Below are 25,745 nucleotides of genomic sequence, written 5' to 3' on the forward strand. Positions count from 1 at the left end.
CCCCCCCCCCCCCCCCCGGGGCAGGAGTTACAATGTCTCCAACGACATTGACGAGGACGATCTCGTGGGAGGTAGGTTCCAAGTTGCATAAGTGTCATCTCATCTCTTTGCTTTCGGCATTCGCATTCTTGAATTTTTGGTATTTACAGAGCTTGACGCTCTCGAAGTTGATATGGGAAATGCGATGGAATCCGATGGAGTTCCTTCCTATCTCCAACCTGATAAAGAACCCGATAATGAGGCCGAGCGTAACTTGCCTGCAGCACCTACTGGACGAGTGAATAACCAGGTGAATGAATCCTTCTGATCTCTTTTTCCTCTGTTTCTTAGTGTTTCACCCTGTCCATGTGTTCTCACACGCGAGATAGAGTCCAAAACTCGAAACTTTCCACACAATCACCGCACACTCCTTGAATTTTACACCATTCGACAAAAACCCGGTTCTTGGTTCTTGATGAACCGTATGTTAAACATACTGGATGCACATGTGTATAGCCATACAGAGAGTTATCAGTTATCAGAAAAGATGATGTTCAGTGTCCACAATGATTTAGAACCTTTATAGAGAATGGCTAATGATGGATGTATCCGACGTTGTGGTGGTGACAGGCCGAGGACGAGTACAGGTTACCTGCGGTACCACGGGCTTCGGTCCGAGGCTAAGGTCAGTGTACACTGAAACTCAATCTCTGGACTAGTGACTCTCAAAGAAACTACCTTCAGCTCTTCTCCGTTACACTGTTTTCTCTCTTTCTTTTATATATATATATATATAATCCGGGTAAAAACTAGGCTGGCTGACCAACAAATGTGATCTTAAACCGGTTTCAAAGAAGAGACCGGTTTAGAGCCAGGATTTGGACCAAAACACAGAGAGGGAGATACGATTTTGCAGAGATATGAAGGGGTTGGGTTTGTAATAAGAAGGTTGGTCCACGGAATTCAATGCAAAAGGTTACATCATCGCCTCTCTAAGCATTCAATGTGTGTGTGTATATATATATATATCATTCACGAGATATGAATGAATAAATGACACCTCTTTCTATTACTATACACTAACCCCACACGCTCACTTATTGTCCTATTCGAGGAAATCTTCTTCTTACAAAAAAAAAAACAGCAGCATTTTCGGTGCAACCATTACCACTAGAGAACAAACATTCCATTTGAATCCTCCGTAAATTCTGGTAGACCCTATCTTACTTTATAATAAAAATCCACGTCATTCGTCCGATATTTCGGGTATTTACTTGCATTAAATATTGTATGAAAATATGGGATTCCTAAACTTTAGAATTTTTATATTATATAGAGGTGTAAAACTCTAGAGTTCTGTTGGTGATAATTATTAGTTTTATTCGAATATTTAATTTGATCAAATTTAGTTGAATTTTGAATATGAAAATAATAAAAAAACTGAAGGAAAATTCTTAAAAAGAACCAAATAATTTCTTTAATAAAAAAATCTAATTCCAATTAAATTCAAACTAGCAAAAAAAAAATAATGGATCCAAACCCCTTATAATTTTGCTTGAGTGTTCTTTAGCTCATTAATGTGTGGTTTCGGAGGTGGCAAAAACGGATTCATCAAATTTAATCTGACAATTAACTATATTTATATTTATGATTTCTCTAACCCATCAATTAATTAATTTACAGGATTCAAAATAAATTAAGAAGTAAACTGGTGAGACTAACAGCTCCGTCTCTCTTCTTCTTCGATCTCGTTCTGACCACGAGATGAATACACCGGCGAAGAAGGCAATGACGAAACAGCCGTCGAGTAACGAGTCGATTCCGACGCCGGCGTCGACGTGGTTCCTCCGCCGGAGATGCTTACGAGGAGATCGGCGAAAGCGCTCACGATCACGCCGTGGCTCCTCTTCTCGTTCATCTTCAAGTACCATGCGAGCAACGCCTCCAAGCTCTCCCAATCCTTCGCCAATTCCTCCTGACTCCTCACCATCTCCTCCATCGATCGTCGGAAATCTCCGTACGGATCCTCCGACTCCATCTCCACCGCCACGCTGCTGCCCTCTAATGGCGGATAATCCCTATCCTCCTCCGATTGGCTATTATCGTTGTCCTGTTTCCCTTTCAGGATCGAGCTCGTGACACCAGGATCGAAGAACAACCTCTCCGATCTGACCACGCCGCGGACAACCATCTCGACCGACTCGGCGTCCAGATCCTGATCCGACTCGGTTGAGTAACTAGCCGACTCGGACGAGTTCGTAAACCAAGAATCGGGCGTCTCTGCCTCCAACACGTCGCCGTTTTGGTCGAAGAATACCGAGTTCACCGTCTTGATGACGTCGTCACCGACTCGGAACGACGTCGTCTTCGCGTTGTAGCACAGAGGAACAGCAAGTAATCCGCCTCCACCTCTAGTTTTGAACAGTGAAGAGATCGTCATCTTCCTCCCCATTGAAACCGTTTTTTCTTTCCTCTGCAGATTTTTTTTTTCTTGATGGTGGGAGGGTTTGGGGCATTAATGGAGGGAGAAGGAGTTGGAGGGAATAATATAAAGGGAATGAGGGGACGGCGGTGGTCTATTTAATTTCTATGCATTTTCTTTTCGTTTTTATTAAATCATATTTAATTTCCAAACATATATATTTTTTTAATTACCAAGATGAATTACTACAACATAAATATTTTTCAGGCCACGTTTATCCAATAGAAAAAAAAATACAAAACCATTATTCATTTACAATGTAACTTTCCACATGTTGTTTGTTATATATATATATTCTTGGAGAATAATTATTTTATGAAACGGAAAATTACTAAACCGATGACATGGTGCTATATCATAATATCTTACGCGATAATTGATCTTGAACCTTGGGTTATTTATAATTATTAAAAATTAAATTTTAGAGATGAAATAGATAGGGGAAGTCAATAGAGACATGAGAGGTAAGGAGAGTGCAAAACTCATGTGAACGCAATTGAATAGGAAAAACGGTTGGATCACGCATTTACATTAAAATTGTTGGTTTTGTTATATATATATATATTTATCTGTAAGATTATTTTTTTTTAGTTTTGGAAAATAAATGACCTTATATTTCTTTGGAAAACGGGGATTCGGACAACATATATATATATATCAAAATTTCGAATAAGGATTCAAATATATTAGCATATCGGGATATATATCCTATTGTTGCCCACTCCTAGTAGAAGGCAATGAGATTCATATTGGTTAAAAAAATGTTTCTTTTGTTAATTTGTCTATAAAAAATATTATGTGTGTATGTATATATATATATATATATATCCAAATTTAAATAGTTTAACCGGTGAGATGGGAGTGCAAAACGTTTGTCTCATCTCGAATTCAAACCTCAAATTTGGAAAGGGAACGTATAATCACATCATATAGCTGACTCTCGTTCCTGATATTAATTTGATCTTGGTCTAAGGTATTCGATTATCAAAAATATATATGTATGTATCTTTATATGTATGTGTGTGTTTGGCTCTAAGGCATTTGGTCATATTTTCTTAAGTATTGATCAATTCATCTCAATATTGAAATTTTTTTTAAAAAATAAGATACGAATATTGTGTCCGTGCGACAGAGTGATACGTATGTCGGCCTTGGAGAACAAATCATAAGCATATGAAAATTATAATACTACATATTTTTATGATTTTTTTTTTAAGCTGTTGGATAAATCAATAATCACTATGAGGCATTTAAAAAAAATACTCACAAAATTAAATAAGTGAAGAAGTAGAAGAAGATGGCTAATTAAAATACGAGATATTAATAAGGCATGCAAAGAGCATTACTGCTAATCATAATCGACAAAGCCAGCGATGCATGAGAGAACGAACCCTCGTCCACTCTCATGATTAGCAACTTGTCTATATCTATAATTAATTACTTTAATTAATTATATAAATATACGTACGCTATGTGGTAATACTGATCCATTTTTTAATTAATTAACTCAAACTAATCCCGACAATGGGATAACGAAACTGCCGTTGGAAATGAATAATTTGGTTTAGATGTTTCAATTCGGGCATTTTCATATATATCCTAAAATTAAATTAATTGAATATGCTATGAATATAGAATTTTTTTTAATTATGTCACTAATTGAAAACATGATACACACCAAATTCGAATTTGTAAATCAGAAATTCGGTATAAAAAATATTATTTTATTTTAAAAAATAAATCAATGGAAATATAATCAAAACCTGAAATAAATAGGCATAAATATAGGGACGTACACATCCACGTACTCTGCGTGAGCTTTAGAGCAAATACAAAAGTTGTCATTATATATATGTATATAAAAGAAACCTAGCTTTTCTTGAATGGTTGACTAATTAAATTAAACTAAACCTAATTAATTAGCATTGCAAATATAATTAAGAATTAGATTAGGCAAAAGGGGAGACAGACATTCACCGGAAAGGAAAGGAAGTGGAAGAAAAGAAAAGGTTTGAACATCGGATCTCGTTTTCATGCAACTTCCTTTGTTCCTTCTTTGTGTCTTCGGTCCTTTCCCCATGCATTCATAAGATAACGTATAAAATAATATATCAATCGCATTAACAATTATTTTAATTGAGCGATTTTGTTTTGTTTCTTGTTCCAATCTTCTTAATGATAGGCTCTAACAAAAGCCATTATATATATATATATATATATACGATAGATGATAAATTATGTAAATTTTATCATTTTACGAATTTTCACATATTGAACCAGACGAAATAATCGAGAACATGTATCATTAATAGATATCATATTATATCAAGCCATAATTATACAAATGAAATTGATATGGTAGGGTTCCAATAAGAACTAACAAAAAACATCAAAATAAATGAGCAACATGTAAGGAAGAATAACAAAAATAGCAGATCCTGCCAAAATGGAACGAAGAAAAAAAAAAACCACGTGGTGTGTGGGTAATATAGCAAAAATACCCCCACTTTGCTACAAATATTTCATGACATACCCTTCAAAACCCTAAAATTTTGAAAAAAGGAACAAAAGACATAATTAACCTTTAAAAAAAGTAACGTGATACACTTCTCCCACTTAGTTATTTTGAATTCTATCTCTCTCGTTCCCACACTTTGATAACTCTCCATTTCTTTCTTAACTTTCTCTCTCTACTGTTATCTTTCTCTCAACTCTTCCATTTTTTTCCTTCTCATTTCATTTTTACACAGAAAAACAAACGAAAAATGATTATTTCGTTGAATGTATCTTCACCGTCGGCCTTATATCTTCTTCTTCGTGTGTCGTTCTAAGCCATAACAAATGACAAAAACTGAAGGTAAGTAGTTCATTAATACAAGAGATTGGTTCGATACATAAACTTTGTGTTTTGAGTTTGAGTTTTATGATTTTTAAAGTGAATCGTGTGGTTTTTGATGAAAATGAGACAAATGCATAACAAATCTGTCGAAGAATATGCAAGATGCGCATAATGGAACGGATTGACAACGAAAACAAAGGTATGTCACATTGGTTACACCGTTTAAAATTTAATTTTGGCCGCGCTGGTCATACAGGTCACATTGGTCACACTAGTCCCACTTGTCACACTGGTCACACTAGTCACACTGGTCACACCGTTCAAAATTTAGTTTTGGTCACACTAGTCACACTGGTCACACTGGTCACACTGGTCACACTGGTCACACTGGTCACACTTAATTTAATTAAAACTATAAGTAATATTTCTTTTTTTTAAAATGTGAATGGGGGCATGTGCCCCCACTTATGTGCAAGTAGATCCGCCCATGTATATATATATATTATCATGCAACGTACTGGACGAATTATTACCAAATATAATATTAGCTGACACTGAGATATGAAGAAATATAATAAGATATACAGTACACTGGCATTCCCAATATTCTAATGCAATTGATTGTCAATAGTTTCGATCGTTATCTAATGAAAATTTAGAACCCACAAAGTAATTCTACCGAAGGTTCAGTAATTTTACGAGCTGGTAAGATTCAAAAGAATTGATAATCATAATTTCAGTTTTATTAAAAATTTGGAAAATCATTTTAATAGAATAATTAACTAAATATTACAAGTTCCAATTTTTTAGATTTACAACCGAAAAAACAAAAGTTAAAAACCAACAACCCAAAAACTAAAACAAAAAAAATTCAAAATAAAATCTATAACCATTCAAAACCCATAATACCAAAATCACATTGGAAAAGGATCATGGATGCTTCTGACTATTATAACTCAAACTCTTTGGTTCCAAATAGACAAAAACATATCACCAAAAAAATGAAAGATCAAATGCAACAGTTCCATATTCAGACATTAACCTTAAACCGAAAGCAAACGATGTTTCATATCCATATTACTTTCAAGAACCAGCCATTGGCAACTCAGTACCTTCTGCCCGGCCTGCCAAACAGGTTGGTTGGCGCCATAGCCTGCGGCTCCACTTCAGACAGACCCGGAATATCAGACATTCCCAGAGAAGCAAGCATCTCTAGGGTTTCCTTATCGACCTTGATCTCGTCGGTTTTAATGGCAGACTCGTCGGGGACAAAGTCCATGCGGCGTTCACGTTCTTCCTCCTGGAGTTTCAGGGAGATTCCACGGACTGGTCCCTTCTGGATACGTTTCATCAAGTGGGTGGAAAACCCGGCAATCTTGTTGCGAAGCCTCTTGGAGGGGATGATTGCAACTTCTTCCAAGATCTTCTTGTTCGTGTGGAAGTCGAGTGTCATCTTTGAGTAATACTTCTCGATGACCTGACGAGAAGATTTCTTCACTGTCTTGGTACGGACACGGCCCATCTTTTCAACACCTGACTTACCTGCCAAGAAATCAAACAAAAGGGTATGCCGAGTCCAGCTTTCATATCTCGAGTAGAAACCTTCAAACCACCTCAAGAAACGTCAAAGTTTCAAAATTTATGATACCCATTAATCGTATGGAGCTAGAGAACAAAAGAGTCGGAAACAGAATCCAAGAAAGGGAAACACATGGCATTTGAACCAGAGACACGCCCCCATGTGATAACACACGAATGCAAGAGAGAGATACCCATTTGTCATAAACCCTAAATCAGAGAGGTAAAACGCAATCAAAGTCTGAATCCATCAATGCTCATCGCTACTCCTATCTATACCAGATTCTGAGACACCGATACATTATTGTGAATAAACTACATGAGTTTCTAATTCATGGATGATCTAATAGAGACTCAACCAATATTAGTGTATCCTAGCCTCTACATCAGTCCCTAAAAGACTGGAAATTTCCATCTAATCTCCACGAACTTAGTCCTAGAACACTAAACTGTCCTAAGAACCAAACAAACAGAACAATATCGAAATCGACGATGCTAAACGCTTCACATCCCGACATAATCCAGAGAAAAAAAACGGAAATACCAATTCAAAAAGCAAAAGTTTCAAAATTTTTGCCACGAATTCTTCCACAAGTGATGCAATTTTCTGGGTGACCAAACGCACCTGTATCGCTCGGGCCTGAAGCGGAGAAGCGGCGGCAAAACGATGAAGCTAAGAGACTGGAAAGATACAGTCTTGTTAGGGTTTGTCACAACCTCAGAGAGATTTTAGCTCGGTGTATCCTAGCCAATAACAATTCGCCACGTCGGATATCTGGTTGATGATGGGCTATAATATTCGGCCCATTATTATGGGCTTTTTTAGCCCACTGAAACTAATCTGGACTTTCCCGGACAAAACAAAAAAATGAAAAAAGAGTTTGACCACGCTAAAATAATTTTTTTTTTAAAAAAAAAGTGCTAAACTTGTAGTTTTAACTTTTAACAAAATAAATTCCAATTAAGAAAAAATTAAAATGGCTAGGAGAGAAGAATCTATCATAGTACATTTCTTTTTTTTCCCCTGAAATAATGGATTTTGATTTCAAAAAAAAAAGTTTCACCAAAACTCGCCACAAGAACAATGGCCATCACTGAAATGGTGAAACCTATTAACATCCCTAACAATGATACACCTTCTTGTAACCATTGAAGCGACCTTCATAAACTCATGGCAATCCCCACATATTCTCAGGTTCTTCATTATCCTAACAGTAGAACCCTTTGGCAAACCCATCAACCCGAACGCTAGAGCCAGCTTCTCGCTATGCCGCCTTAGAAGCTCCTCCTTCTGTCCCTCCTCCACATCGTGTAGCTCGTGCCTCGTGTCGGGCTCATAGCCGTACCTCTTCATTTCACTCAGCAATTCATCTAACTCGGCATTGATTTCTTGGATTCTTGGATGATGGCTACCCACCACGCTGAAAGTGTGAACCTTGTTCTTTATCTCTATCCAGCTCTTCCCTCGGACTTTCTTCACGTTGCTGTCTCTCAGAAGCTTCCTTGAGTGGACAATGTCTTCCCACTTCTTGTTCGCTGCATAAATGTTGGATAGTAATACGTGGTTGCCGGCGTTTTCTGGTTCTAGTTCGAAGAGTTTCTTGGCTGCAACCTCTGCCAGCTCGATGTTTTTGTAAACCCGACAAGAACCCAAAAGAGATCCCCAAATGGAGGCAGTAGGATCAAAGGGCATCGATAGGATTAGCTCATACGCTTCAGATAAATGGCCCGAACGACCAAAGATATCAACCATACAGGAATAGTGAAGCACATTCGGAGATAGATTGTATTCGGTTTTCATGAGTTGAAAAAACCTCCGACCTTTCTCGACCAAACCCGTATGTCCACAAGCTGATAACAAGGAGCTGAAAGTAAATTCATTCGGGTATATCCCATCTTGCTGCATCTTTTCAAACAAGATCATTACTTCCACAGAACGTGCATGTTTAGCAAACCCTGAGATCATAGCATTCCAGAGCACGATATTCTTCTCTTCCACTTCAGAGAAGATAATATAAGACTCTCTGATTCCTCCACATTTTGCGTACATATCGACGAGAGATGAGGCCACGAAAACATTAGAACAAAGCCCGGTCTTGCAGGTAACAGCATGGATCTGTGTCCCTTCGATTAAAGCGGCCAGATTGGCACAGGCACAGATTACAGAAGATATTGTAAACTGATTTGGCTCCAGACTCATTCTCTGAGCGCGACTAAACAGAAGCAGAGCTTCCTCATAAAACTTATTATGAACATAACCCACGACCATAGAACTCCATGTAACCAAACTCCTCTCCTGCATTGACTCGAAAACCTGCATGGCGTCTTTGATCAGCCCGGACTTTGCATAAAGATCAAGCAGAGCAGTACCAACAAACATGTTCAAATCAAGACAAGTCTTGACAGACAAACAATGCAACTGCTTGCAATCCAAGGCATCGGACTTTGCCACACAGGCACAGAGTAGGCTTGAGATCGTGAATTCATTGAACATAACTCCTTCATTACGCAACTCAAAGAACATATTCAGAGCTTTTAGTTCCTCTCCGTTACGATTATATAAAGCCATCATGGTGTTCCAAGAAACCAAGCTTCTCTGGGGCATTCCATCAAACACTTGGCGAGCAAGCCCGACAAGACCGCACCTCGAATAAACATTGATGATAACATTCGATAACATGACATCTCCCTGAAACCCGAATCTAATGATCTTCCCGTGGCAGGCTCTCGCTTCCATGGAAGCTCCATTTCTCGCACAAAGCTGCAAAATTTTGCGAAATTCAAAGGATTGAGCCACGTTACGATCAGACCAAACATCTTTGTCTCCTGACAGCGACTCATCGGGCTTGGAGATCGCCAAAGTGGAGGGATTTCTGCATATGGAACTCAAATGGTTTATGGGTATGATCCTGCATCGGCTCAAGATGTTCATGCAATTGCCCGCGACAAGACGAGGAATGAATTTTCACGAAAGAGAAACCGAACTATTTCTGAGTTGGGCCACACTACAAAACTGACTAGAAACATTTGTTCTTTATTGGGCTTCTGTCTTAATTATGTTATGGGCTTTTTAGGGTTTAGAAGAAAAGCATCTTAATTTTTCTTCTTCCTTTTTTTTTCTTTTCTATCGTGAATTTAAAATTTCGAGGATATACGTTTTGCAAATGCTTTAAACATTGACAGAAAAATTTCTAGTGACAACATTACATCTAGTTGTTATATATATATATATATATGAATAAGATTAATGTACTTATATATGTATATAATATATATATATATATATATATATATATATATATGTATGTATGAGGTTTATTTTGTAAGGTGGACCGTCATGCAACTTGCATGCAGAGACTGCTGTTTGTGATTCCAAGTCGTTTTCTTCCTCCATTTGTTTCTACCTTTTATTTCCTTTTTTTTCACTTCCTTATCTCCTTTGAATTTTTGTATTTTGTATTAAAAAAAAGGTTTTTAAATCCAAATTCCTGAAGATTGTCAACGAAAATCAAGGAATGATGTCTACATCTTCACATCAAGAAAAGGTCAGTAATGGATTTGGCCTTTGAAACAAAATGTACTCCAATAACATATATATATATATATATATAGCCCCTACACAACTTGCCCTCAGTGGTTTAGGAGGCGTTGACATCTATTTATCTACACACGATTCATATGAAATCTGCGTACAGATATCTTTAACAAATAGAACAATATATATATATTAATGTTGTAAAATAAAATAATAATGTTCAAAAACCATAAAATTAGGGGATAGTAAGATATATTACATCCAATTCTAAGATAAAATTGATTTCGTACTAATAAAATAAAAACTATGTATATTTAATGTGTATATGGAAGTTTGGTTTGGTTTAGATTATTTTTATATTAAAGTTTATATTTGATTTATATTATTGTTTCTAATTGAGAATTTTTTATGAAATTTATTATTTGATTGGCAAACAATTCAGATATTGTAAATAGATATTATTCAATTTAATTCCTACAGTCGAAATGTGTAGATATATGGGCATAGTGGTCTTTTTAAAAGTGGGTGGGATAGAAGAGGAGGCAAATGGGACACATCCTTTAGAGTTTTGGAGGTGAAACTCGACTCGTAATGAAGACATCAAATCTTCATCACCAATTAGAATCACATCTTCTTCCGAGTGAAGGCAAATCCCCAATAATAACAATAAAAACAAATTTTTAATTTATAATAATAATGATGATGATGATGATGATGATGATGATGATGATGATGTGAAGGTAATGAAATTCGGGCATTTTGATTTGAACCCTATCTCTAGGAATATTGTCTCTCGCAATGGAATATTTAGCAAAGTTACCTTTTTTTGACAAAATCCTCCTCCCACTACTTAAAACCCATTTATTTGTGGATTCGAGATTTACATCATCCACTTAAAACTAGGAGTCGGCGTTTCTAAAAACGGTTCGGGTTCGGAATGGGAATGGATCGGTTCAGTTTTTTCGGTTTTAAAAAAATAGGTACCAATCGGTGTTTATATTGTGTTCAGTTCGTTCCGGTTTCGATATCGGTTCGGTTCCGGGTTTTATTAAAAAAATATATAGATTTTCTTTAAAAATATTCGGTTTTTCAGAATTTTTTAAAGTTCGATTCGTTTCGGTTCGGTTACGGAAAAATTCGGTTCTCTAAAAATAATATTGTTCGGGAATTGAGAACGGTTTCGGATCGAAAAAAATACCGTTTTTCGGTTCGATTTGGTCCGGTTCCAAGAACTGAAGCGAAACGCCCACCCCTAGTTTTAATATTTATCATTTTATATTAGACTCTCTAAATACGTTTTCTGGAGACGGAAGTTTGCCAATTTTATAATATATATTTCTAAATTAGAATAAAAAAATATAACAATTTGAAACCATATTTTAGTTTGGAAATGGCAATTTGTATTAGCAATGGCCAATCAACAAGTATTCGTATATAGTTGGATCAAGGGTTGCTCCTGTTCAGGATTTTTATATGAAATTCATTCAATGTTTTTAGAAATTCAATTCCATCTTTGTTAGTTTTTCATTAAAAAAATTTCGATAATTTTTATAATTTAAAATAATTTAACTAATTTGATTTAAAAAATCATATCAAACTGATATATATATATATATATATATATATTTCTTAGTTTGGTTCGAGTTTGTACATCGGAAACACAATAATTAGATTATAGTTTAATTTTTATTTTTTAAAATAATCATTACATATAAAAATCATATATTATGAAACAGAAACATATAGATATTTTTTGTATTTATGGGGTTAAAAAAACAAGAATATTATTTGCATTTTTTTCAAATCTTTAACATGGAATTATATTTATACATCATGTGAGGTATTTCGATATTCAACGTGAATTATATACATAACCTTAAAAAAAAACCCAAATGTTTGTCAGATATTATAACTATATACAAGGAATATTTGCAGCACACGCACACAACTCAAAAACAGTTATATATATATATATATATATTAGGCCTATCTAAAACATATCCCATGTCTTAATATTTCAAGATTTCGGCATGTTACGCTATGACACAACAAGGATCGGCTTTTAATGTTTTAATGTTTTTTTTTTCAAAATTCATTTTCCAAATTTCTATGGCATTGATTGATATTCCACTTGACCCAAACAACTGTACAATGTGTTGCTCTTTCTGCAAGAGATTGTTACATTTGATTAATCTCTAATCTTACCCTCTAATTATATATTTATATAAAATAAAGAAACATTGTTGTCATTGTCATACTCTGTGTATTGCATTCTCAGTTTCTGTCGACTCCTTCAAGACATGGACGACATCTTTCACGCCAAGTGAACCATCTCCCTCGGCATCAGAACTAGCATGTACACTATACAACACGTACACTAGAACCGCCACCCCCGAGAAAAACCCAAACCTTACGTACGAGGGCCCGTCCAGCGAGCCGAGCAAGAAAACGTTCAGAAAGATCGAGACACAAGGCGTCCATGGCATGAAGGGCACGCCCCATAGCTCGGGTTCCCGAACCTGAGGGACCACGCAATAGAATATCTGGATGACGGCTATGGCGGCCACGGCTGTGGCCACGAGCATGAAGGCCTTGGGTTGGCCAGGGGGGACTAGTTTCCAGACGAGGGTGAAGACGAGGGAAGTGATGGAGAATAGACAGAGGAAGGACAGCGTTGGCCATGGCTTGGTGGTCCCTAACTGGACGTAACGGCTGAATATAAGGGCGTTAGCCACCATGTAGAATACGAAGAGGGTCCCAATCGAGACGAGGTTGAGGAGGACGTTAAGGTCGGTGAAGAGGGCAAGTGCTGCAGTGAAGATACCTGAGACACAAGGCAATGAGATACGGTTTTGATCAGCAATAAGTACACACAAGAGAGTGGTCCAAATCGAATTAAAACACAATAGAATGTGTGAATCAGAAGTCGTTTTCGAATCATGATCTAGGTGGAAAGATTTGATCTTCATATTTTTTTGTAGTGGAAGCAATAAAAATGGTATATGAGCAGAGTGGCATGAGGGGGCGGGGGGTTAGTGGATGCCAAAATTGGAAAGGGTATAAGGTCAGCACTTGAAAACTATGATAATGATCCACTTGCGACAAAGTTGAGAATAATTTTATCATTCTATAAGAAAAACAGATGTTTTCTATTGGAGGAATATGCATATGGACAAATGTGACTCTAGATTCTCGACTACCACTTATCCCCCCACTGGACAAAGAATACAACACATACACATTATATAATCATATAACAAAGTGAAAAATCATGTTTTGTAGCTTTAGAGGCTAAATTCAAAGCACGAATGAGTGAATATATTATCTATCAATTATCAGGTAAATGCGGTATACAGAAAGCTTACAAAAGGGAGAGATTGACCAAGAAAACGAAGGGGGGAGAATATGGAATCCCAGCACAGGAAGTCAAGGGGGGGAGGGGAGAGAGACCAAGAACCACAATGTCACGATCAAGACCGTTGAAAAGATTGAACCTTTGAACAGAAATTCAACTCGACAAAAGCAAAAAAAAAAAAACACAACAAAACTGGTGATGAGTACGACTCGGATGATGCTCCTTGTCTGAAAGAGCCAACAAACACATCACAGACAAAATAGCCATGGCCTACATTACACGACCCGTCGTTTTCAAATCCAATTGGTAGGGATAAAATGCTTTTATGGTAAGGACCAAAGATTTGATTTACACGTATGTTGTATCACGTGTCATGTATGATCTACGTTACATTTCGGAGCTAAAGAACGTTGGATTTAAAAAAACGGAAACGGTTCAATTGGGTCCCTTACCCAACTGCCTACAATATCCGTCTAAAAGACAAAACACCCCTAAAGAAGATAAAAGAGAAAGCTCACTTGATGAAAAAGGAGAATTCTCTTTTAACCTTAAAAGAACCCCAAGGAAGAAAAAAAACTATCTTTGGAGAAAATGGCAACTCAGCACCTTAACTTTTAGCTAAACTATTTAACCACGGACCAAAAAAAAATGCGAATTGGGTTTGTAAAATTCACATTTTTGTTCAAAATTCAGGGTTTTATATTAGAAGAAACACATATACTTTATTCAAATCGAATCGAGACAGCGTGTGGGATTACGGGGACAGAGTGCCAATTCATCCCAACACGTCTTCCCGTTCAAAGTTTAGGTTTTTTCACCTCAAAAGCATGCAAGTTTTTTTTTGGTATAAAAAGCATGCAAGTTCGTGTTTTTTTATTCAACAAAGGTCAAGATGCAAAATTTCTAATAACTAACACAGATTTTTAAATGGTTTAACCTACCATGAGAGACGTAAAAGACAAGACCGGAACATAAATGCAAATATTATAGCATCAATTAGTCACTGTGATCATTAATTTAGCAAATAAATAAAGAAAAGGGTACGTACCAAGAAAAGCGGAGGAGTTGACCGGAGTAGAAGTGAGGGGATGAATGTGGGAGAACCAAGAAGGGACCACACCGGAGCGACCGATGACGCACATGTACCGAGCTTGTCCCAGCATTGCCACCAACAGTGACGTAAGTATCCCGAAGCTAGCTCCGATTCCCACCACGTTCGACGCCCATTCCCAGCCGTCCGATCCCTTGAACGCCCCCGAGAACGGCGCATCCGGGTCTATCTGCGCGTACATCACACCCGCACCGCACTCGATCACTAGCCCCCACGATAAAGAATGAGAAATATAATGCACGCAAAATAATAATAATTATTTCTTTCTAGTGCCCTTGTCGAGACAGAAGCCAGCCACAACTACGTGTTGTCTTTAGTATAAAGCTCGGGATCCAATATTGGAGGGGTTCGGGGGAAGTAAAATAATTTGCCCTAGAAACCATCTTGGTTCATGAAAACTATAATTTTTTCCCCATGAAAACTAGACTTGAAACTAAGAATTTTAATTTGAGTCAATTAAATTACGAAATCTTAAATAATGAGATATTTAAACTCAATACAGAAGAGAAATGGTTACATTTTTGTTAAGGGAATAAATAAGTTTTATTTATGAATTATGAAAGTGTATTTTTTGTGAAAATGGAATTTTTTTGGCGGTTTTTTCTTCATAAAAGTCGAAAATTTTGTTTTTTTGGGGGATAGAAGAAAAGCGAGGGGAGATGGAAAGCGTACGGACCAGATCGTAGGGAAGGAGCATGGACATGGAAACGGCCATGAGGCAGTAGAGGACGGTGACGATGGCGACGGAACCGGAGACTCCGATCGGTATGTCCTTCACTGGGTCCCTCACTTCCTCCGCCATCGTCGAAACGGCGTCGTAGCCTATGTAGCTGAGATACACCATCGCCGCCCCGTTAAATACCCCAGCCGCTCCGAAGGGGAAGAAACCCGACGGGTGCTCTTCCGGTTTCCCGGGTCGGGTCAGGTTCTTCGGGTCCCCTCTCCAGAAACCCATCACGATCACGAACACTATGAACGCAATGTGCAACGCCGTCAACACCATGTTCACCTTCGAGCTCTCCCGTGTACTGCACCACACACGATCAAAACCCATTCATTATGTTTCAGCTTCTCTCACACGCATTGTTTGTAGTGTATGTGTATGTATAGGTGTGTATATGTGTATACCCGTAGCAGATGATGAAGGTGACGGCGAGGACGACAGCGACGGCGACGAGATCGATTTCGTTGAAGCCGTTTGGGAGGCCGGAGACGACGAATCTCCACTTCGAGCTGGAGACTCCGATGGCGGTGCCCAGATATGCTGTGAAGCCCCTCGAAACGGCGGCGTTTGACATCACGTAGTCCATTATCAGATTCGCTCCGGTGATGAATGCCGCGAATTCACCTGATGATGGAAAGAAACAGAGAAACAGAATCAGGATTGATTTCAGATTAAATTTTGAATTGACGGGATTGAATTTTTTTTCGAGAGTTTACAGACCGAATGTGACGCGGATGTAGCTGAAGGCGCCGCCGGCGACGGGGAGGTGGACGGCGAACTCGGTGTAGCAGAAGGCGGAGAGGAGGGCGCAGAGTCCGGCGATGGCGTATGAGACCACGATGGAAGGACCAGCGAGGAGGCGGCTCGCGTGGCCAGTGGTGACAAAAACGCCGGCGCCGACCATTCCGCCGATTCCGAGCCCGACGAGATCGTACCACCGAAGAGTCCGCCGCATCTGATCACCGGAGACGGAAGCGGCGCGGCTCATCTCGTCGAAGGAAGTGGAGACGGAGGCGGCGCGGCGGGCGAACCGCGACGGCGTCTTCGAGAGCGCGTGAAGCGGCTCGCGTGGCCAGTGGTGACAAAAACGCCGGCGCCGACCATTCCGCCGATTCCGAGCCCGACGAGATCGTACCACCGAAGAGTCCGCCGCATCTGATCACCGGAGACGGAAGCGGCGCGGCTCATCTCGTCGAAGGAAGTGGAGACGGAGGCGGCGCGGCGGGCGAACCGCGACGGCGTCTTCGAGAGCGCGTGAAGGTACGCGCGGGGGCTGGAGAAGGAGTGGTTCACCTCCATTTTTCCCGGCGATAGGCGAATTAAGGATTTGTGAATTTGAAAGGGAAGGTTTTATAATGGAGACTGGGGAGAGAGAGAGAGTAGTAGTAAAGGTATTTGTTTGGGACTGTGAAAAGGGGGAAGGTGGATATAAAGACATGGGCATTTTTGGTCTTACAACGATTACTTTATGAGATAATTTAGATTAATTTATTTACATAATTGCATTTAATAATTCATTAATGACAATTTCCATTAGCAACCCTCCTCGTGATTCTGTAGCCATATAATTTATAAATTGGTGTACAAGTACATCTTTCCTGAAATTCTAATCATACATATTAGTTAAGGGTAAGAAATCTAATAATAATAATATATGAACATCATAATACCTTAATTGGTCATGGTTTGTGTCACTTTATACCTTAATTGGTCATGTAGATCAATATAGAAACAAATATATTTTTTCATACATATCTTGTTTTCTTGTATATAAATATTCTCTTATATATCCTTTGTGTATTTTTTGCATGCATATCTATTATCTAGCATTTTCCACCTGTTAATTAAAAAAAATTCTTTAAAAAAATAATTCTTTTTTCCCACATGTATGCTCATTGATTTACCATATAAGTAGTAAAAAAAGGTATAGACTTTGTACTCTTAATCAACCTTATTAAATACTGTTTATTTTTATTATATGTATACACATATCCTAATCAAGTGCGTAAACACGGTCCAAATATTTTATCAAAAAAAAGGGAAACTATTAGTTAGAATAATTAATGCTTTAATAATTATCCTTCAGAAAATGACAGTTTGCTATATCTATATATATTGAAAACGTAACGTCTCTCTCTTGCTCATCGAGCCTTAAGGTTTGAAACCGTCACGGGCTTTAAGCCGGGAAAAAAAAAACAAACGGCGTTTGCCACGTAACAGCGTCACAGGTAACGGCCCTGTGAGTTGTGGAGGTGAATCTCGGAAGGGTTCACACGTGTGGAAACAAAGATGACACGTGTGCAGAAGTTTTAGTTTCAAAGGATAAGCAGTTAAGCACAAATTCCAGAAGCAAAGCGTGAGACCTGGTTTTAGGGAAATGGTTTTTCTTTTTTTCTTTTTGTTTTTTTGGTTGCTTTTTGGTCATGGTTTATAATGTGACTATTTGAGTTAGATGTTTTAAATTTTATTTATTTTATATTTGATTTGATATAAAAATTCATAACAAATAATTTTTTGTGTATTCAAACTAAAATATCTATTTTATAGGCTAAACCCCTATTTTTTAAATGTGGAAATGCTAGTGACAAGTGATATTAAATTAAAACAATACATATATATATATATAGGAGACTTCCATTGGCCGTATAGTACTAAATGAACTTAATATATGCTGTTTATATAATTTTTGGCCGGCAATGTATTTTTATCTCATAGTTTATGGGTATGCTACTTTATTTTGTTAGTGTCACTTTCATTTTATAAAAGGTTTGGTTCTCGACCATATTCTGATACTCATTCACAAAAATTTGCCATTTATTTTTTTAAAAAAAATTCTCCAAATTTATGTGAAAATGATAAAGAAACCTGAATTTTTAGAAATAGAAAATAAAAATAAAAATGAACTCTTAAGTCTGTCATTTAGTTTCTTTCTAGAGCATTTGAATCAGTCTCGTGGTTGACAATTCGAGTTTCCGGTTATGTAAAAATGAACATAATTTGATTCTTTTATATTTTGTTTTATTATATATTTATCTGTAATTAAAAAAAAACTTGTATTAAAAAAAAGGAGAAACAACAGCTACATCTAAAAAAGATAAAAGGTTCAGAAAGTAGGAGTGCCCATATACTTTATCTGTTATGTATACTCAATCTTTTTTCATTCAAAAAATATTTAACCATATTTTACATTCGAGTTAAAGATTTATGTTATCTTGTAATTTTAAAATCAATTAATTTGATTTTAGAAATTATATAAACCTAAACAATTTTCAAGTCAAAGTTAATTTAAATATAATTATATATTATTTGATTTAATTTTATATATTGGAATGTACAAGAAAAATATGCAATTCTAATTTAAATACCTAGTAGTCAATAAATTGACAGCTATAGGCTACAGCTACAGATACAGCTACAAGAGATAGAAGGTTCAGGAACTAGGGGATGGCCATAGACTTTATCTCATATGCAATGCCTAATCCATATATCCATCTATTCAATTCCATATCCATATTTTTTTTACCTTTTTAAAATTTTCAGATGTGCCCATGACAGTGGTTTATCCTTTTATTTTTCTTATTTTATTGAAAATAAAAATAGTAATGTTTTTATGTAGCAATCCATACTTCTTTTTTTTTATCACATTAGCAATTAATATAACCTTGAATTGAAATTGTATAGTATTTATTCTTTTTTTGTTAGTTCTTTCTATTTATAGATTAGTAGATACTACATGCATATAAATACGTAAACATTTTTTAGATTTTTTTTTGTATTAAAAACGGAACCCATTATGATTAAAAAAAAATGAAGGAGAAGATTGGCAAAAGAGGAGGGATGGTCAAGTTGAAGTTGGGTTTGGATAACAAAGAAGCTATAAAGACACACTCGATCCGACCAGACCAGACCAGACATGGCAGAGACACTCCGACCAGACATACCCATCCACTTTTTTTTTTCTTCTAAAAATGTTAAATCCGAAACGAATTTATAAATTGTGTCATTTAACATGACATTATTATTATTTACAATTTGAATTATGTATAAAAATAATCTAACAATTAGAATAAACACAACAACAATATAAAGCTAAATTGACATAAATGCTGAGAAAATCTAAAATTTTAAATAACAAGTAATCGAAACTAAATAAATAAAACACTATGGTCTTGGACAAGTTTTTGTCGTATTCATTCCGAATCTAACTTTCCTAGAGACGACCTATTTTAATTTTTTTTTTTATAATTTGGAATGCTATTATACTCACTCACGTATCAATGACATGAGAGTTTTATATATATATATATATATATATATATTATTTTCGTAGTCTATTTTTTGTTTCCATCTTGTGTTGATTGACCAAGACGATGACATTATAATTGTCTGACCACAATAACACCGTGGATATATATATATATATATCGTCAACATATGATTTTTTTTGAAATTATATAATTCATATGGAAATCACGTGACCATGGAGAGTGGGGTAATATATATCGTTGGACATTGGTATTTTAATTTTTTCCTCGAAAAGAGGGAGACCTTTGCATTTTGTATGGCCAGGCTGGTATATGAATTAATCACGTTAATTATGTGAAAAATCAAATCAAAATATCACCAATTACTAATTTAAATAAATTTGAAAAACGGTGTTACAAGTACTCAGGTGGGCTTTATGAAAAGCCCAACGTAAACGAAGTGGACCAAAACAATATTTATGAATTCTGGCCCATTATTGCTAATACATACGCAATTGAAACAAGAATACATGAATTGAGTAATTATAAGAATTAGAAATTTCCATTTTAAAAACCAAATTGAAACAATGATTATATGGTTTGCAAGGAACTAAATGAGATTTGCTAAATTTGGAAATCAAGATTATGAATTTGAACTCTTTAAGTTTCAAAGTCTAATTCAGAAACAGAGATTCATGTCTCAAGCTTGATATTTTGTTCTCTTTTGTATTTTTTTTTAATTCATTGGACATTGGATCAAACCCAGATATTTTAGGTCATAGAGAGAGCATACAGGAACGGATGAAACATGACAGAACAAGTTATGTACAGGCAATCACCAAATCTCTCGAACGGAGAGATCAAAACACAGATTTTTTTTAATAAAAAAAACACATTTTTATTTCTGGAGATTGCGTACCTTCGATCGAAACATTGCGGGTGATAAACAAACTCAGGGCTTGGATTCATCGGGCTTCTGCCGAAAACAAAGAACAAGAAGAAAAATCAATGAAGGAAAATGGTTTGGGATGAAAACTTGCAACAGACAGAAGGGTTTGTCCCCGCAAGTTCATATGTCCATAATGTTGATTACTGTGAGTAAAACACCCACACCCACCCATATATATATATATATACACGCACATATATATGTGTATATGAAAACAGAGGATATTCATGAAACTTAAAACAACATTATGAGATGGGTCTTTACCTTCTCAGCACTTCCTTTCTCGTTTTCAGGTTTTCCGGTGTTGATCTTCTTCCTCAGCTTCTCGAGCCTCTCCCTCTCCATTTTCTTCAACCAAAAAAGGTCAAGATTCCATCAATGGATTTTAACGAGAAAAGGGATACAAGTACAAACATCAACAAGATTGATTGACACAGTAACTTGTATCAAATGGGTTTAGCATGTAATGGCTAATTCTTCTAAGAACAACAACACAAATACAAAGCAACCGACCTGAAGTTTGCTAAAGAAAGTACCAAAGGGCTAAGGTTGTAACTCAATTTAGAAAGCTAAACCATTATGCAGACAGCTTTCTTTGTGAACAGATCAAAGCCATGATCCCTAAACCAGTGAGAGGAAATATGCAGACAGCAAACGAAACTTAATTAGGTCAAAGGTCAACGAAAAGATATTGCACAAAGATGAAAGAACAAGGAGCAGGAGGTTCACTGCAAAGAACCAAACATGGAATCAAAGGGATGCCTGATTTCATCGGCGGCCAAACATGGAATCAAAAGAATCAACAACAACGACCTAAGGAAACCGACGAAAATCCGGAATGATAAGCTCTCTCTCCAGCACCCTCGATGATCAAACAAATCGATACATAAGAGAAACGGGGGGAAAAATCAGAGGAAGAACAAACCTGGATGTAAATGTTCTCTTTAGCTCGTTCCTCCTCGCTGAGCACACGACCCTTGTCATCGCTGAAGCATCGAGTCGCACCTAGAGTCGAACCCAGGGAACGAGTCAGGCCTGTCCGACTCACCCCCACGGAGCGAGTCAAACGTAGCCGAGTGAGCGCAGATCTAGTCGCCATAGGTGCTGAATCAGGAGCTCGGAGACGGTTTCGGTAGACAAGTTGAGAGAATCGAGGCGTAGAAAATGAATATGGGTGGGTCTCTAAATCAGATCCGGGTCCGGGTCGGGTTTCAATTTCTGGGAAAATTCTAAATAAACCCCAACTATATAAAAAGAAATTACCAACAGACCCGATACTTGTAATTGTACAAATAAACCCTAAATGAGGGAAGAGATGGTACTTAATATGCATATGCGTATCCCATACCTTTATGCCATCTAATTAATATTCAGAAGATTTTTTCATTAAAAAGATAAGAAGAAAGTTAAAGTTAATCTCTATAAATTAGCAATTTGTTGTCATCATTTTATCAAATAAATGAAATATTGCAGCTTTTCATGAAAAAGGTCTTTGGAAATCTTTAACGGATCCATATCCTTGTCATTTCAATATTTTGTTGTATAGGTTTTTCCATAAAAAGTTAATTTTTAATTACATATCTACAACTGGCCTAATTCTAAATAAAACAATGCACAAATTATTTGGTCGGAAGAAGAAAATACCTTCAAAATCAAGCGAACGATACATACATACATACATACATACATATATATATATATATTATGTTTTAAATTTCTTAATTACGAACGTGGAACACAACACATGAATGCGTATCGACATAGGTAGCTTGCGAACGTAAAGGGGAAAAGAAAGAGGCTTTTCTCATTAAACAGGGGATCCTAAGATTTCGGATTTAATTATGAGTGATCTAATTTAGATACAAAAAAAGAAATGAAGCAAAGTATTCTTGTATCGTAATCAAAGAATATCACCAACAACTATTCATTTCGGCCATCATCATCATCCATATATACGTATATACATATATATATATATATATATATATATATATATAGTAATTGAATACAATCTGTGTTGTTCAAAACTGTTCTCTTTCCTTTTTGAAAAGCTTCTCTCTCTCTCTCTATATATATATATATACATATATACACATATCTATAAGATATGTCTGCGAATCCGAACGATGAAAGAAAAGGGAAAGTGTCATTTCCCTTGACAGAAGAGGGTTTAAGAGAGGGTTTCAGGAAGAGTCCTTTCAAATTTGCCAACACAAAGATTCCTCAAGGAGGCCTCGGCGACACTGCCGAGAAGCTTTCACCCATCCATGAAGAAGCCTTGTTCAATTCCCCACTCCCTCATGCAGATGCCTCTCGCCTCAAAGGTCATATATGTGTATATGTGTATATATATATGTGTGTGTATTCATTCTTATTATACCCTCTCAATATATACGTATACATACACACCAACACATAGGTTTCGTGTGTTATATAATTGGGTCGATCGTGTCTTAGGCATTGAATATGGTTTGTATGTGATATTCCGACAATGGGTTTGTCTGAAAATGTTTTCTTCTTGTGTTGTTTCAGGAAAGGTTACGAATCTGTACTATGAGTACATACCTCTGAGCCAAGCAATCAGCAAAGGCAATCTTGAAGGAGTGAAAAGCTTCCTGAACCAAAGACCCGATTCTGTGGATCAATGGATAAACTTCTACGAGACTCCGTTGCTGAAAGCTTGTGCTTGTGGACAAGCGGAGATCGTGAAAGAGCTTCTGAGGAGGATGACCCCCGAGCAGATGCTTCCCAATCTGAGCCGCGGTGTTTCATACCACACGGCTCTCACCGTTGTCGCGGTCAGCGGAAACTTGGAGATTGCGAATGCATTGGTCACTAAAAACCCTAAATTGCTCGAGATTCCGGGGATCAACGGGATGATTCCGGTTGTCGTAGCTGTCGAGAATACGCAGAAGGAGATGGCTCGGTATCTGTACACAAGAACTCCGATTCAAGTGTTGCTTGATGAAGATGGGTATCATGGTTCCTTGCTCTTTCTCAACTCCATCTTCTATAAAATGCTCGGTAAGCTACCGAATCTGTTTCTTGGGTCACAAGCAATATGTTTTAGGCGATAACATATATAAGGGTTTTGTGATTATAGATATAGCGTTGGACCTGTTCGGCATAAACAGGCGTTTAGCCGTAACAAAACATCCACTGATCGAGTCCATTCCGATCATTGTTTTGGCTTCGAAGCCTGAGCTGTTCCCGGGAGGTTGCTGTCTCGGATGGTGGGAACGCTTCATCTACTCTTGTACGCACTTATTCTATGGATTTTTTTTCCTATAAATCGAGCAATTCATTACTGTTTTATCGATGCTGTGTAATGTTTTCATTACTTTGTTGTTAGATGTAAACCCTAAGGTGCCAATGCTTCCACAAGCATCTCGTTCAGACAAAGATCAAGGTGAGTTCTTCTTCTCGTTCTTCAGAATGAGCAATTTCTCTGAGTGTTTTCCTTCGTTTTCTCAGGTACCCTTGTCGGAAAGCTGCTCAGATATCTCTGCAAATGGTCTGGTATGTATACATTGCCTTCGGGTTTTTTCGGTATTATTATAAAGATTTTAAGACATTAATCTCTTTGATGTTTTTGTAACATTTTTTTAGGGATAGATGATGTGTGCCATCTGAAGGTTATGCATCTACAAGCGAAGCAGCTTTTACTCGGAATAGCAGAAGAAACCCTAGCAATGGGCCTTAAGGAGCGTTCAGAGACAGTGGAGGAAGCGTTACTCTACGCAGTGAGATACGGGAATGTAGATTTCCTCGTCCAGATGATCAGTACCAACTCTGAACTTCTCTGGTCGACAAGAACAAGCTCGAGCAGCACTTTGTTTCTGTTGGCTGTTGAGCACAGACAGGAGAAAGTCTTCAGCTTGCTTTATGGTCTTGACGACAGGAAGTACTTATTGCTCGCCGACAAGGACAACGACGGAAACGGCGTCCTCCATCTCGCCGGTTATCCTTCTCCTCCTTCGAAACTCGCCGGAGTTGTGGGTGCGGCCCTGAAGATGCAACGAGAGTTGCAATGGTTCAAGGTTTTGTTCATTCGATCTTTACGTTTACGTGTACGACAAGAATAGTCATTTGCTTGACGATTTTGTTCTGTCTGAATCCGAATTGCAGGAAGTGGAAAGGGTAGCTCCGGAGATAGAGAGAGAGAGGGTGAATACAGAGGAGCAAATTCCGATCGAGATATTCACCAAGGAACACGAAACCCTAAGACAAGAAGCGGAGAAATGGATGAAAGACACAGCCATGTCATGCAGCCTGGTGGCGGCACTCATCGTCACCGTCACCTTCGCCGCAATCTTCACCGTTCCCGGCGACTTTGATGACAAAACCCACCAACCGAACCGCATAAACGACATGCATTTCGTGACTTTCATCGTCACAGACATGATCTCATGCTTCTCTGCGTGTACATCCGTGTTGATCTTCCTCGGAATCCTGACAGCGAGATACTCGCTGGATGACTTCCTCGTGTCATTACCGACGAAGATGATCGCGGGTCTGTCGATCTTGTTCGTGTCGATAGCGGCGATGCTGATCGCGTTCTCGTCGGCGCTTTTCACGACGCTGAATCAGTCGTCATGGATAGTTGCTCCGGTGATTCTGGTCGCTTGTCTGCCGGCTCTGTTGTTTGTCCTTCTGCAGTATCCCAGCTTGAAGGAGATGATTGAATCAACGTACGGTAAAGGAATCTTCGACAGGAACATGAAGTGTTGGTCTTGATGAGTTTGTATGTTGTCATTGATCTCATAATATTTGAACTTGTGGCTTTGCCGATCAAAGAACAAAGATCTCGACTTTATATTTGAAAAAAATCTGCGAGACAGTGTTCAAAGCTAACGTGCGCTTGTCACGTGTATGGCACGAGACCCTTTGAGGCAGCTACACCTGCCTTCTTTCGAACTGTCTATGCACCGTCGATGACATGCATCGGA

General features: G+C 37.5%; 6 protein-coding genes across 6 annotated transcripts; 1 reads left to right on the top strand and 5 right to left on the bottom strand.

The window, feature by feature from the left end:
- Nucleotides 1-1,586: 1,586 nt before the first annotated feature.
- Nucleotides 1,587-2,562, bottom strand: LOC104826961 (transcription repressor OFP13-like). The gene has a single exon (XM_010559949.2). It carries the CDS (start codon nucleotides 2,429-2,431, stop codon nucleotides 1,697-1,699), a length of 735 nt encoding a protein of 244 aa, XP_010558251.1. The 5' UTR covers nucleotides 2,432-2,562; the 3' UTR covers nucleotides 1,587-1,696.
- Nucleotides 2,563-6,186: 3,624 nt separating this feature from the next.
- On the bottom strand, nucleotides 6,187-7,600 carry LOC104826963 (40S ribosomal protein S17-4). The gene is made up of 2 exons (XM_010559950.1): nucleotides 7,504-7,600; nucleotides 6,187-6,842 (listed from the first exon to the last, which is right to left on the bottom strand). Exon 2 carries the CDS (start codon nucleotides 6,820-6,822, stop codon nucleotides 6,406-6,408), a length of 417 nt encoding a protein of 138 aa, XP_010558252.1. The 5' UTR covers nucleotides 6,823-6,842; nucleotides 7,504-7,600; the 3' UTR covers nucleotides 6,187-6,405.
- A 245-nt stretch (nucleotides 7,601-7,845) lies between these two features.
- On the bottom strand, nucleotides 7,846-9,852 carry LOC104826964 (pentatricopeptide repeat-containing protein At5g04780). Its single transcript, XM_010559951.1, has one exon. The coding sequence runs from the start codon at nucleotides 9,808-9,810 to the stop codon at nucleotides 7,939-7,941; it is 1,872 nt and encodes a 623-aa protein (XP_010558253.1). The 5' UTR covers nucleotides 9,811-9,852; the 3' UTR covers nucleotides 7,846-7,938.
- Nucleotides 9,853-12,558: 2,706 nt separating this feature from the next.
- LOC104827453 (cationic amino acid transporter 6, chloroplastic) lies at nucleotides 12,559-16,657 on the bottom strand. Its single transcript, XM_019204036.1, has 5 exons — nucleotides 16,324-16,657; nucleotides 16,008-16,227; nucleotides 15,556-15,907; nucleotides 14,817-15,048; nucleotides 12,559-13,237 (listed from the first exon to the last, which is right to left on the bottom strand). The coding sequence occupies exons 1-5, from the start codon at nucleotides 16,589-16,591 to the stop codon at nucleotides 12,666-12,668; spliced, it is 1,644 nt and encodes a 547-aa protein (XP_019059581.1). The 5' UTR covers nucleotides 16,592-16,657; the 3' UTR covers nucleotides 12,559-12,665.
- A 3,886-nt stretch (nucleotides 16,658-20,543) lies between these two features.
- On the bottom strand, nucleotides 20,544-21,951 carry LOC109117254. Its single transcript, XM_019204073.1, has 3 exons — nucleotides 21,722-21,951; nucleotides 21,061-21,144; nucleotides 20,544-20,823 (listed from the first exon to the last, which is right to left on the bottom strand). Exons 1-3 carry the CDS (start codon nucleotides 21,893-21,895, stop codon nucleotides 20,800-20,802), a joined length of 282 nt encoding a protein of 93 aa, XP_019059618.1. The 5' UTR covers nucleotides 21,896-21,951; the 3' UTR covers nucleotides 20,544-20,799.
- Nucleotides 21,952-22,831: 880 nt separating this feature from the next.
- Nucleotides 22,832-25,594, top strand: LOC104826965. Its single transcript, XM_010559952.1, has 7 exons — nucleotides 22,832-23,120; nucleotides 23,329-23,820; nucleotides 23,900-24,052; nucleotides 24,149-24,205; nucleotides 24,271-24,315; nucleotides 24,406-24,836; nucleotides 24,925-25,594. Exons 1-7 carry the CDS (start codon nucleotides 22,904-22,906, stop codon nucleotides 25,531-25,533), a joined length of 2,004 nt encoding a protein of 667 aa, XP_010558254.1. The 5' UTR covers nucleotides 22,832-22,903; the 3' UTR covers nucleotides 25,534-25,594.
- The last annotated feature ends 151 nt before the right edge of the window (nucleotides 25,595-25,745 follow it).

Source organism: Tarenaya hassleriana, unplaced genomic scaffold, assembly GCF_000463585.1.
Source record: "Tarenaya hassleriana unplaced genomic scaffold, ASM46358v1 Cleome5, whole genome shotgun sequence".
NCBI lineage: Eukaryota > Viridiplantae > Streptophyta > Magnoliopsida > Brassicales > Cleomaceae > Tarenaya > Tarenaya hassleriana.

Excerpts from the sequence above, each read along its gene's own strand:
- LOC109117254 (XM_019204073.1), bottom strand. The coding sequence starts at position 21,895 with ATGGCGACTAGATCTGCGCTCACTCGGCTACGTTTGACTCGCTCCGTG. Across the intron at positions 21,145-21,721 it reads AAGAGAACATTTACATCCAG|AAAATGGAGAGGGAGAGGCT; the intron begins GTTTGTTCTTCC and ends TTTTGGTTGAAG. Across the intron at positions 20,824-21,060 it reads AGAAAGGAAGTGCTGAGAAG|AAGCCCGATGAATCCAAGCC; the intron begins GTAAAGACCCAT and ends TGTTTTCGGCAG.
- LOC104826963 (XM_010559950.1), bottom strand. The coding sequence starts at position 6,822 with ATGGGCCGTGTCCGTACCAAGACAGTGAAGAAATCTTCTCGTCAGGTC.
- LOC104827453 (XM_019204036.1), bottom strand. The coding sequence starts at position 16,591 with ATGAGCCGCGCCGCTTCCGTCTCCGGTGATCAGATGCGGCGGACTCTT. Across the intron at positions 16,228-16,323 it reads CTACATCCGCGTCACATTCG|GTGAATTCGCGGCATTCATC; the intron begins GTCTGTAAACTC and ends TTCCATCATCAG. Across the intron at positions 15,049-15,555 it reads TGCTCCTTCCCTACGATCTG|ATAGACCCGGATGCGCCGTT; the intron begins GTCCGTACGCTT and ends ATGTACGCGCAG.
- LOC104826964 (XM_010559951.1), bottom strand. The coding sequence starts at position 9,810 with ATGAACATCTTGAGCCGATGCAGGATCATACCCATAAACCATTTGAGT.
- LOC104826965 (XM_010559952.1), top strand. The coding sequence starts at position 22,904 with ATGTCTGCGAATCCGAACGATGAAAGAAAAGGGAAAGTGTCATTTCCC. Across the intron at positions 23,121-23,328 it reads AGATGCCTCTCGCCTCAAAG|GAAAGGTTACGAATCTGTAC; the intron begins GTCATATATGTG and ends GTGTTGTTTCAG. Across the intron at positions 24,053-24,148 it reads GGAACGCTTCATCTACTCTT|ATGTAAACCCTAAGGTGCCA; the intron begins GTACGCACTTAT and ends CTTTGTTGTTAG.
- LOC104826961 (XM_010559949.2), bottom strand. The coding sequence starts at position 2,431 with ATGGGGAGGAAGATGACGATCTCTTCACTGTTCAAAACTAGAGGTGGA.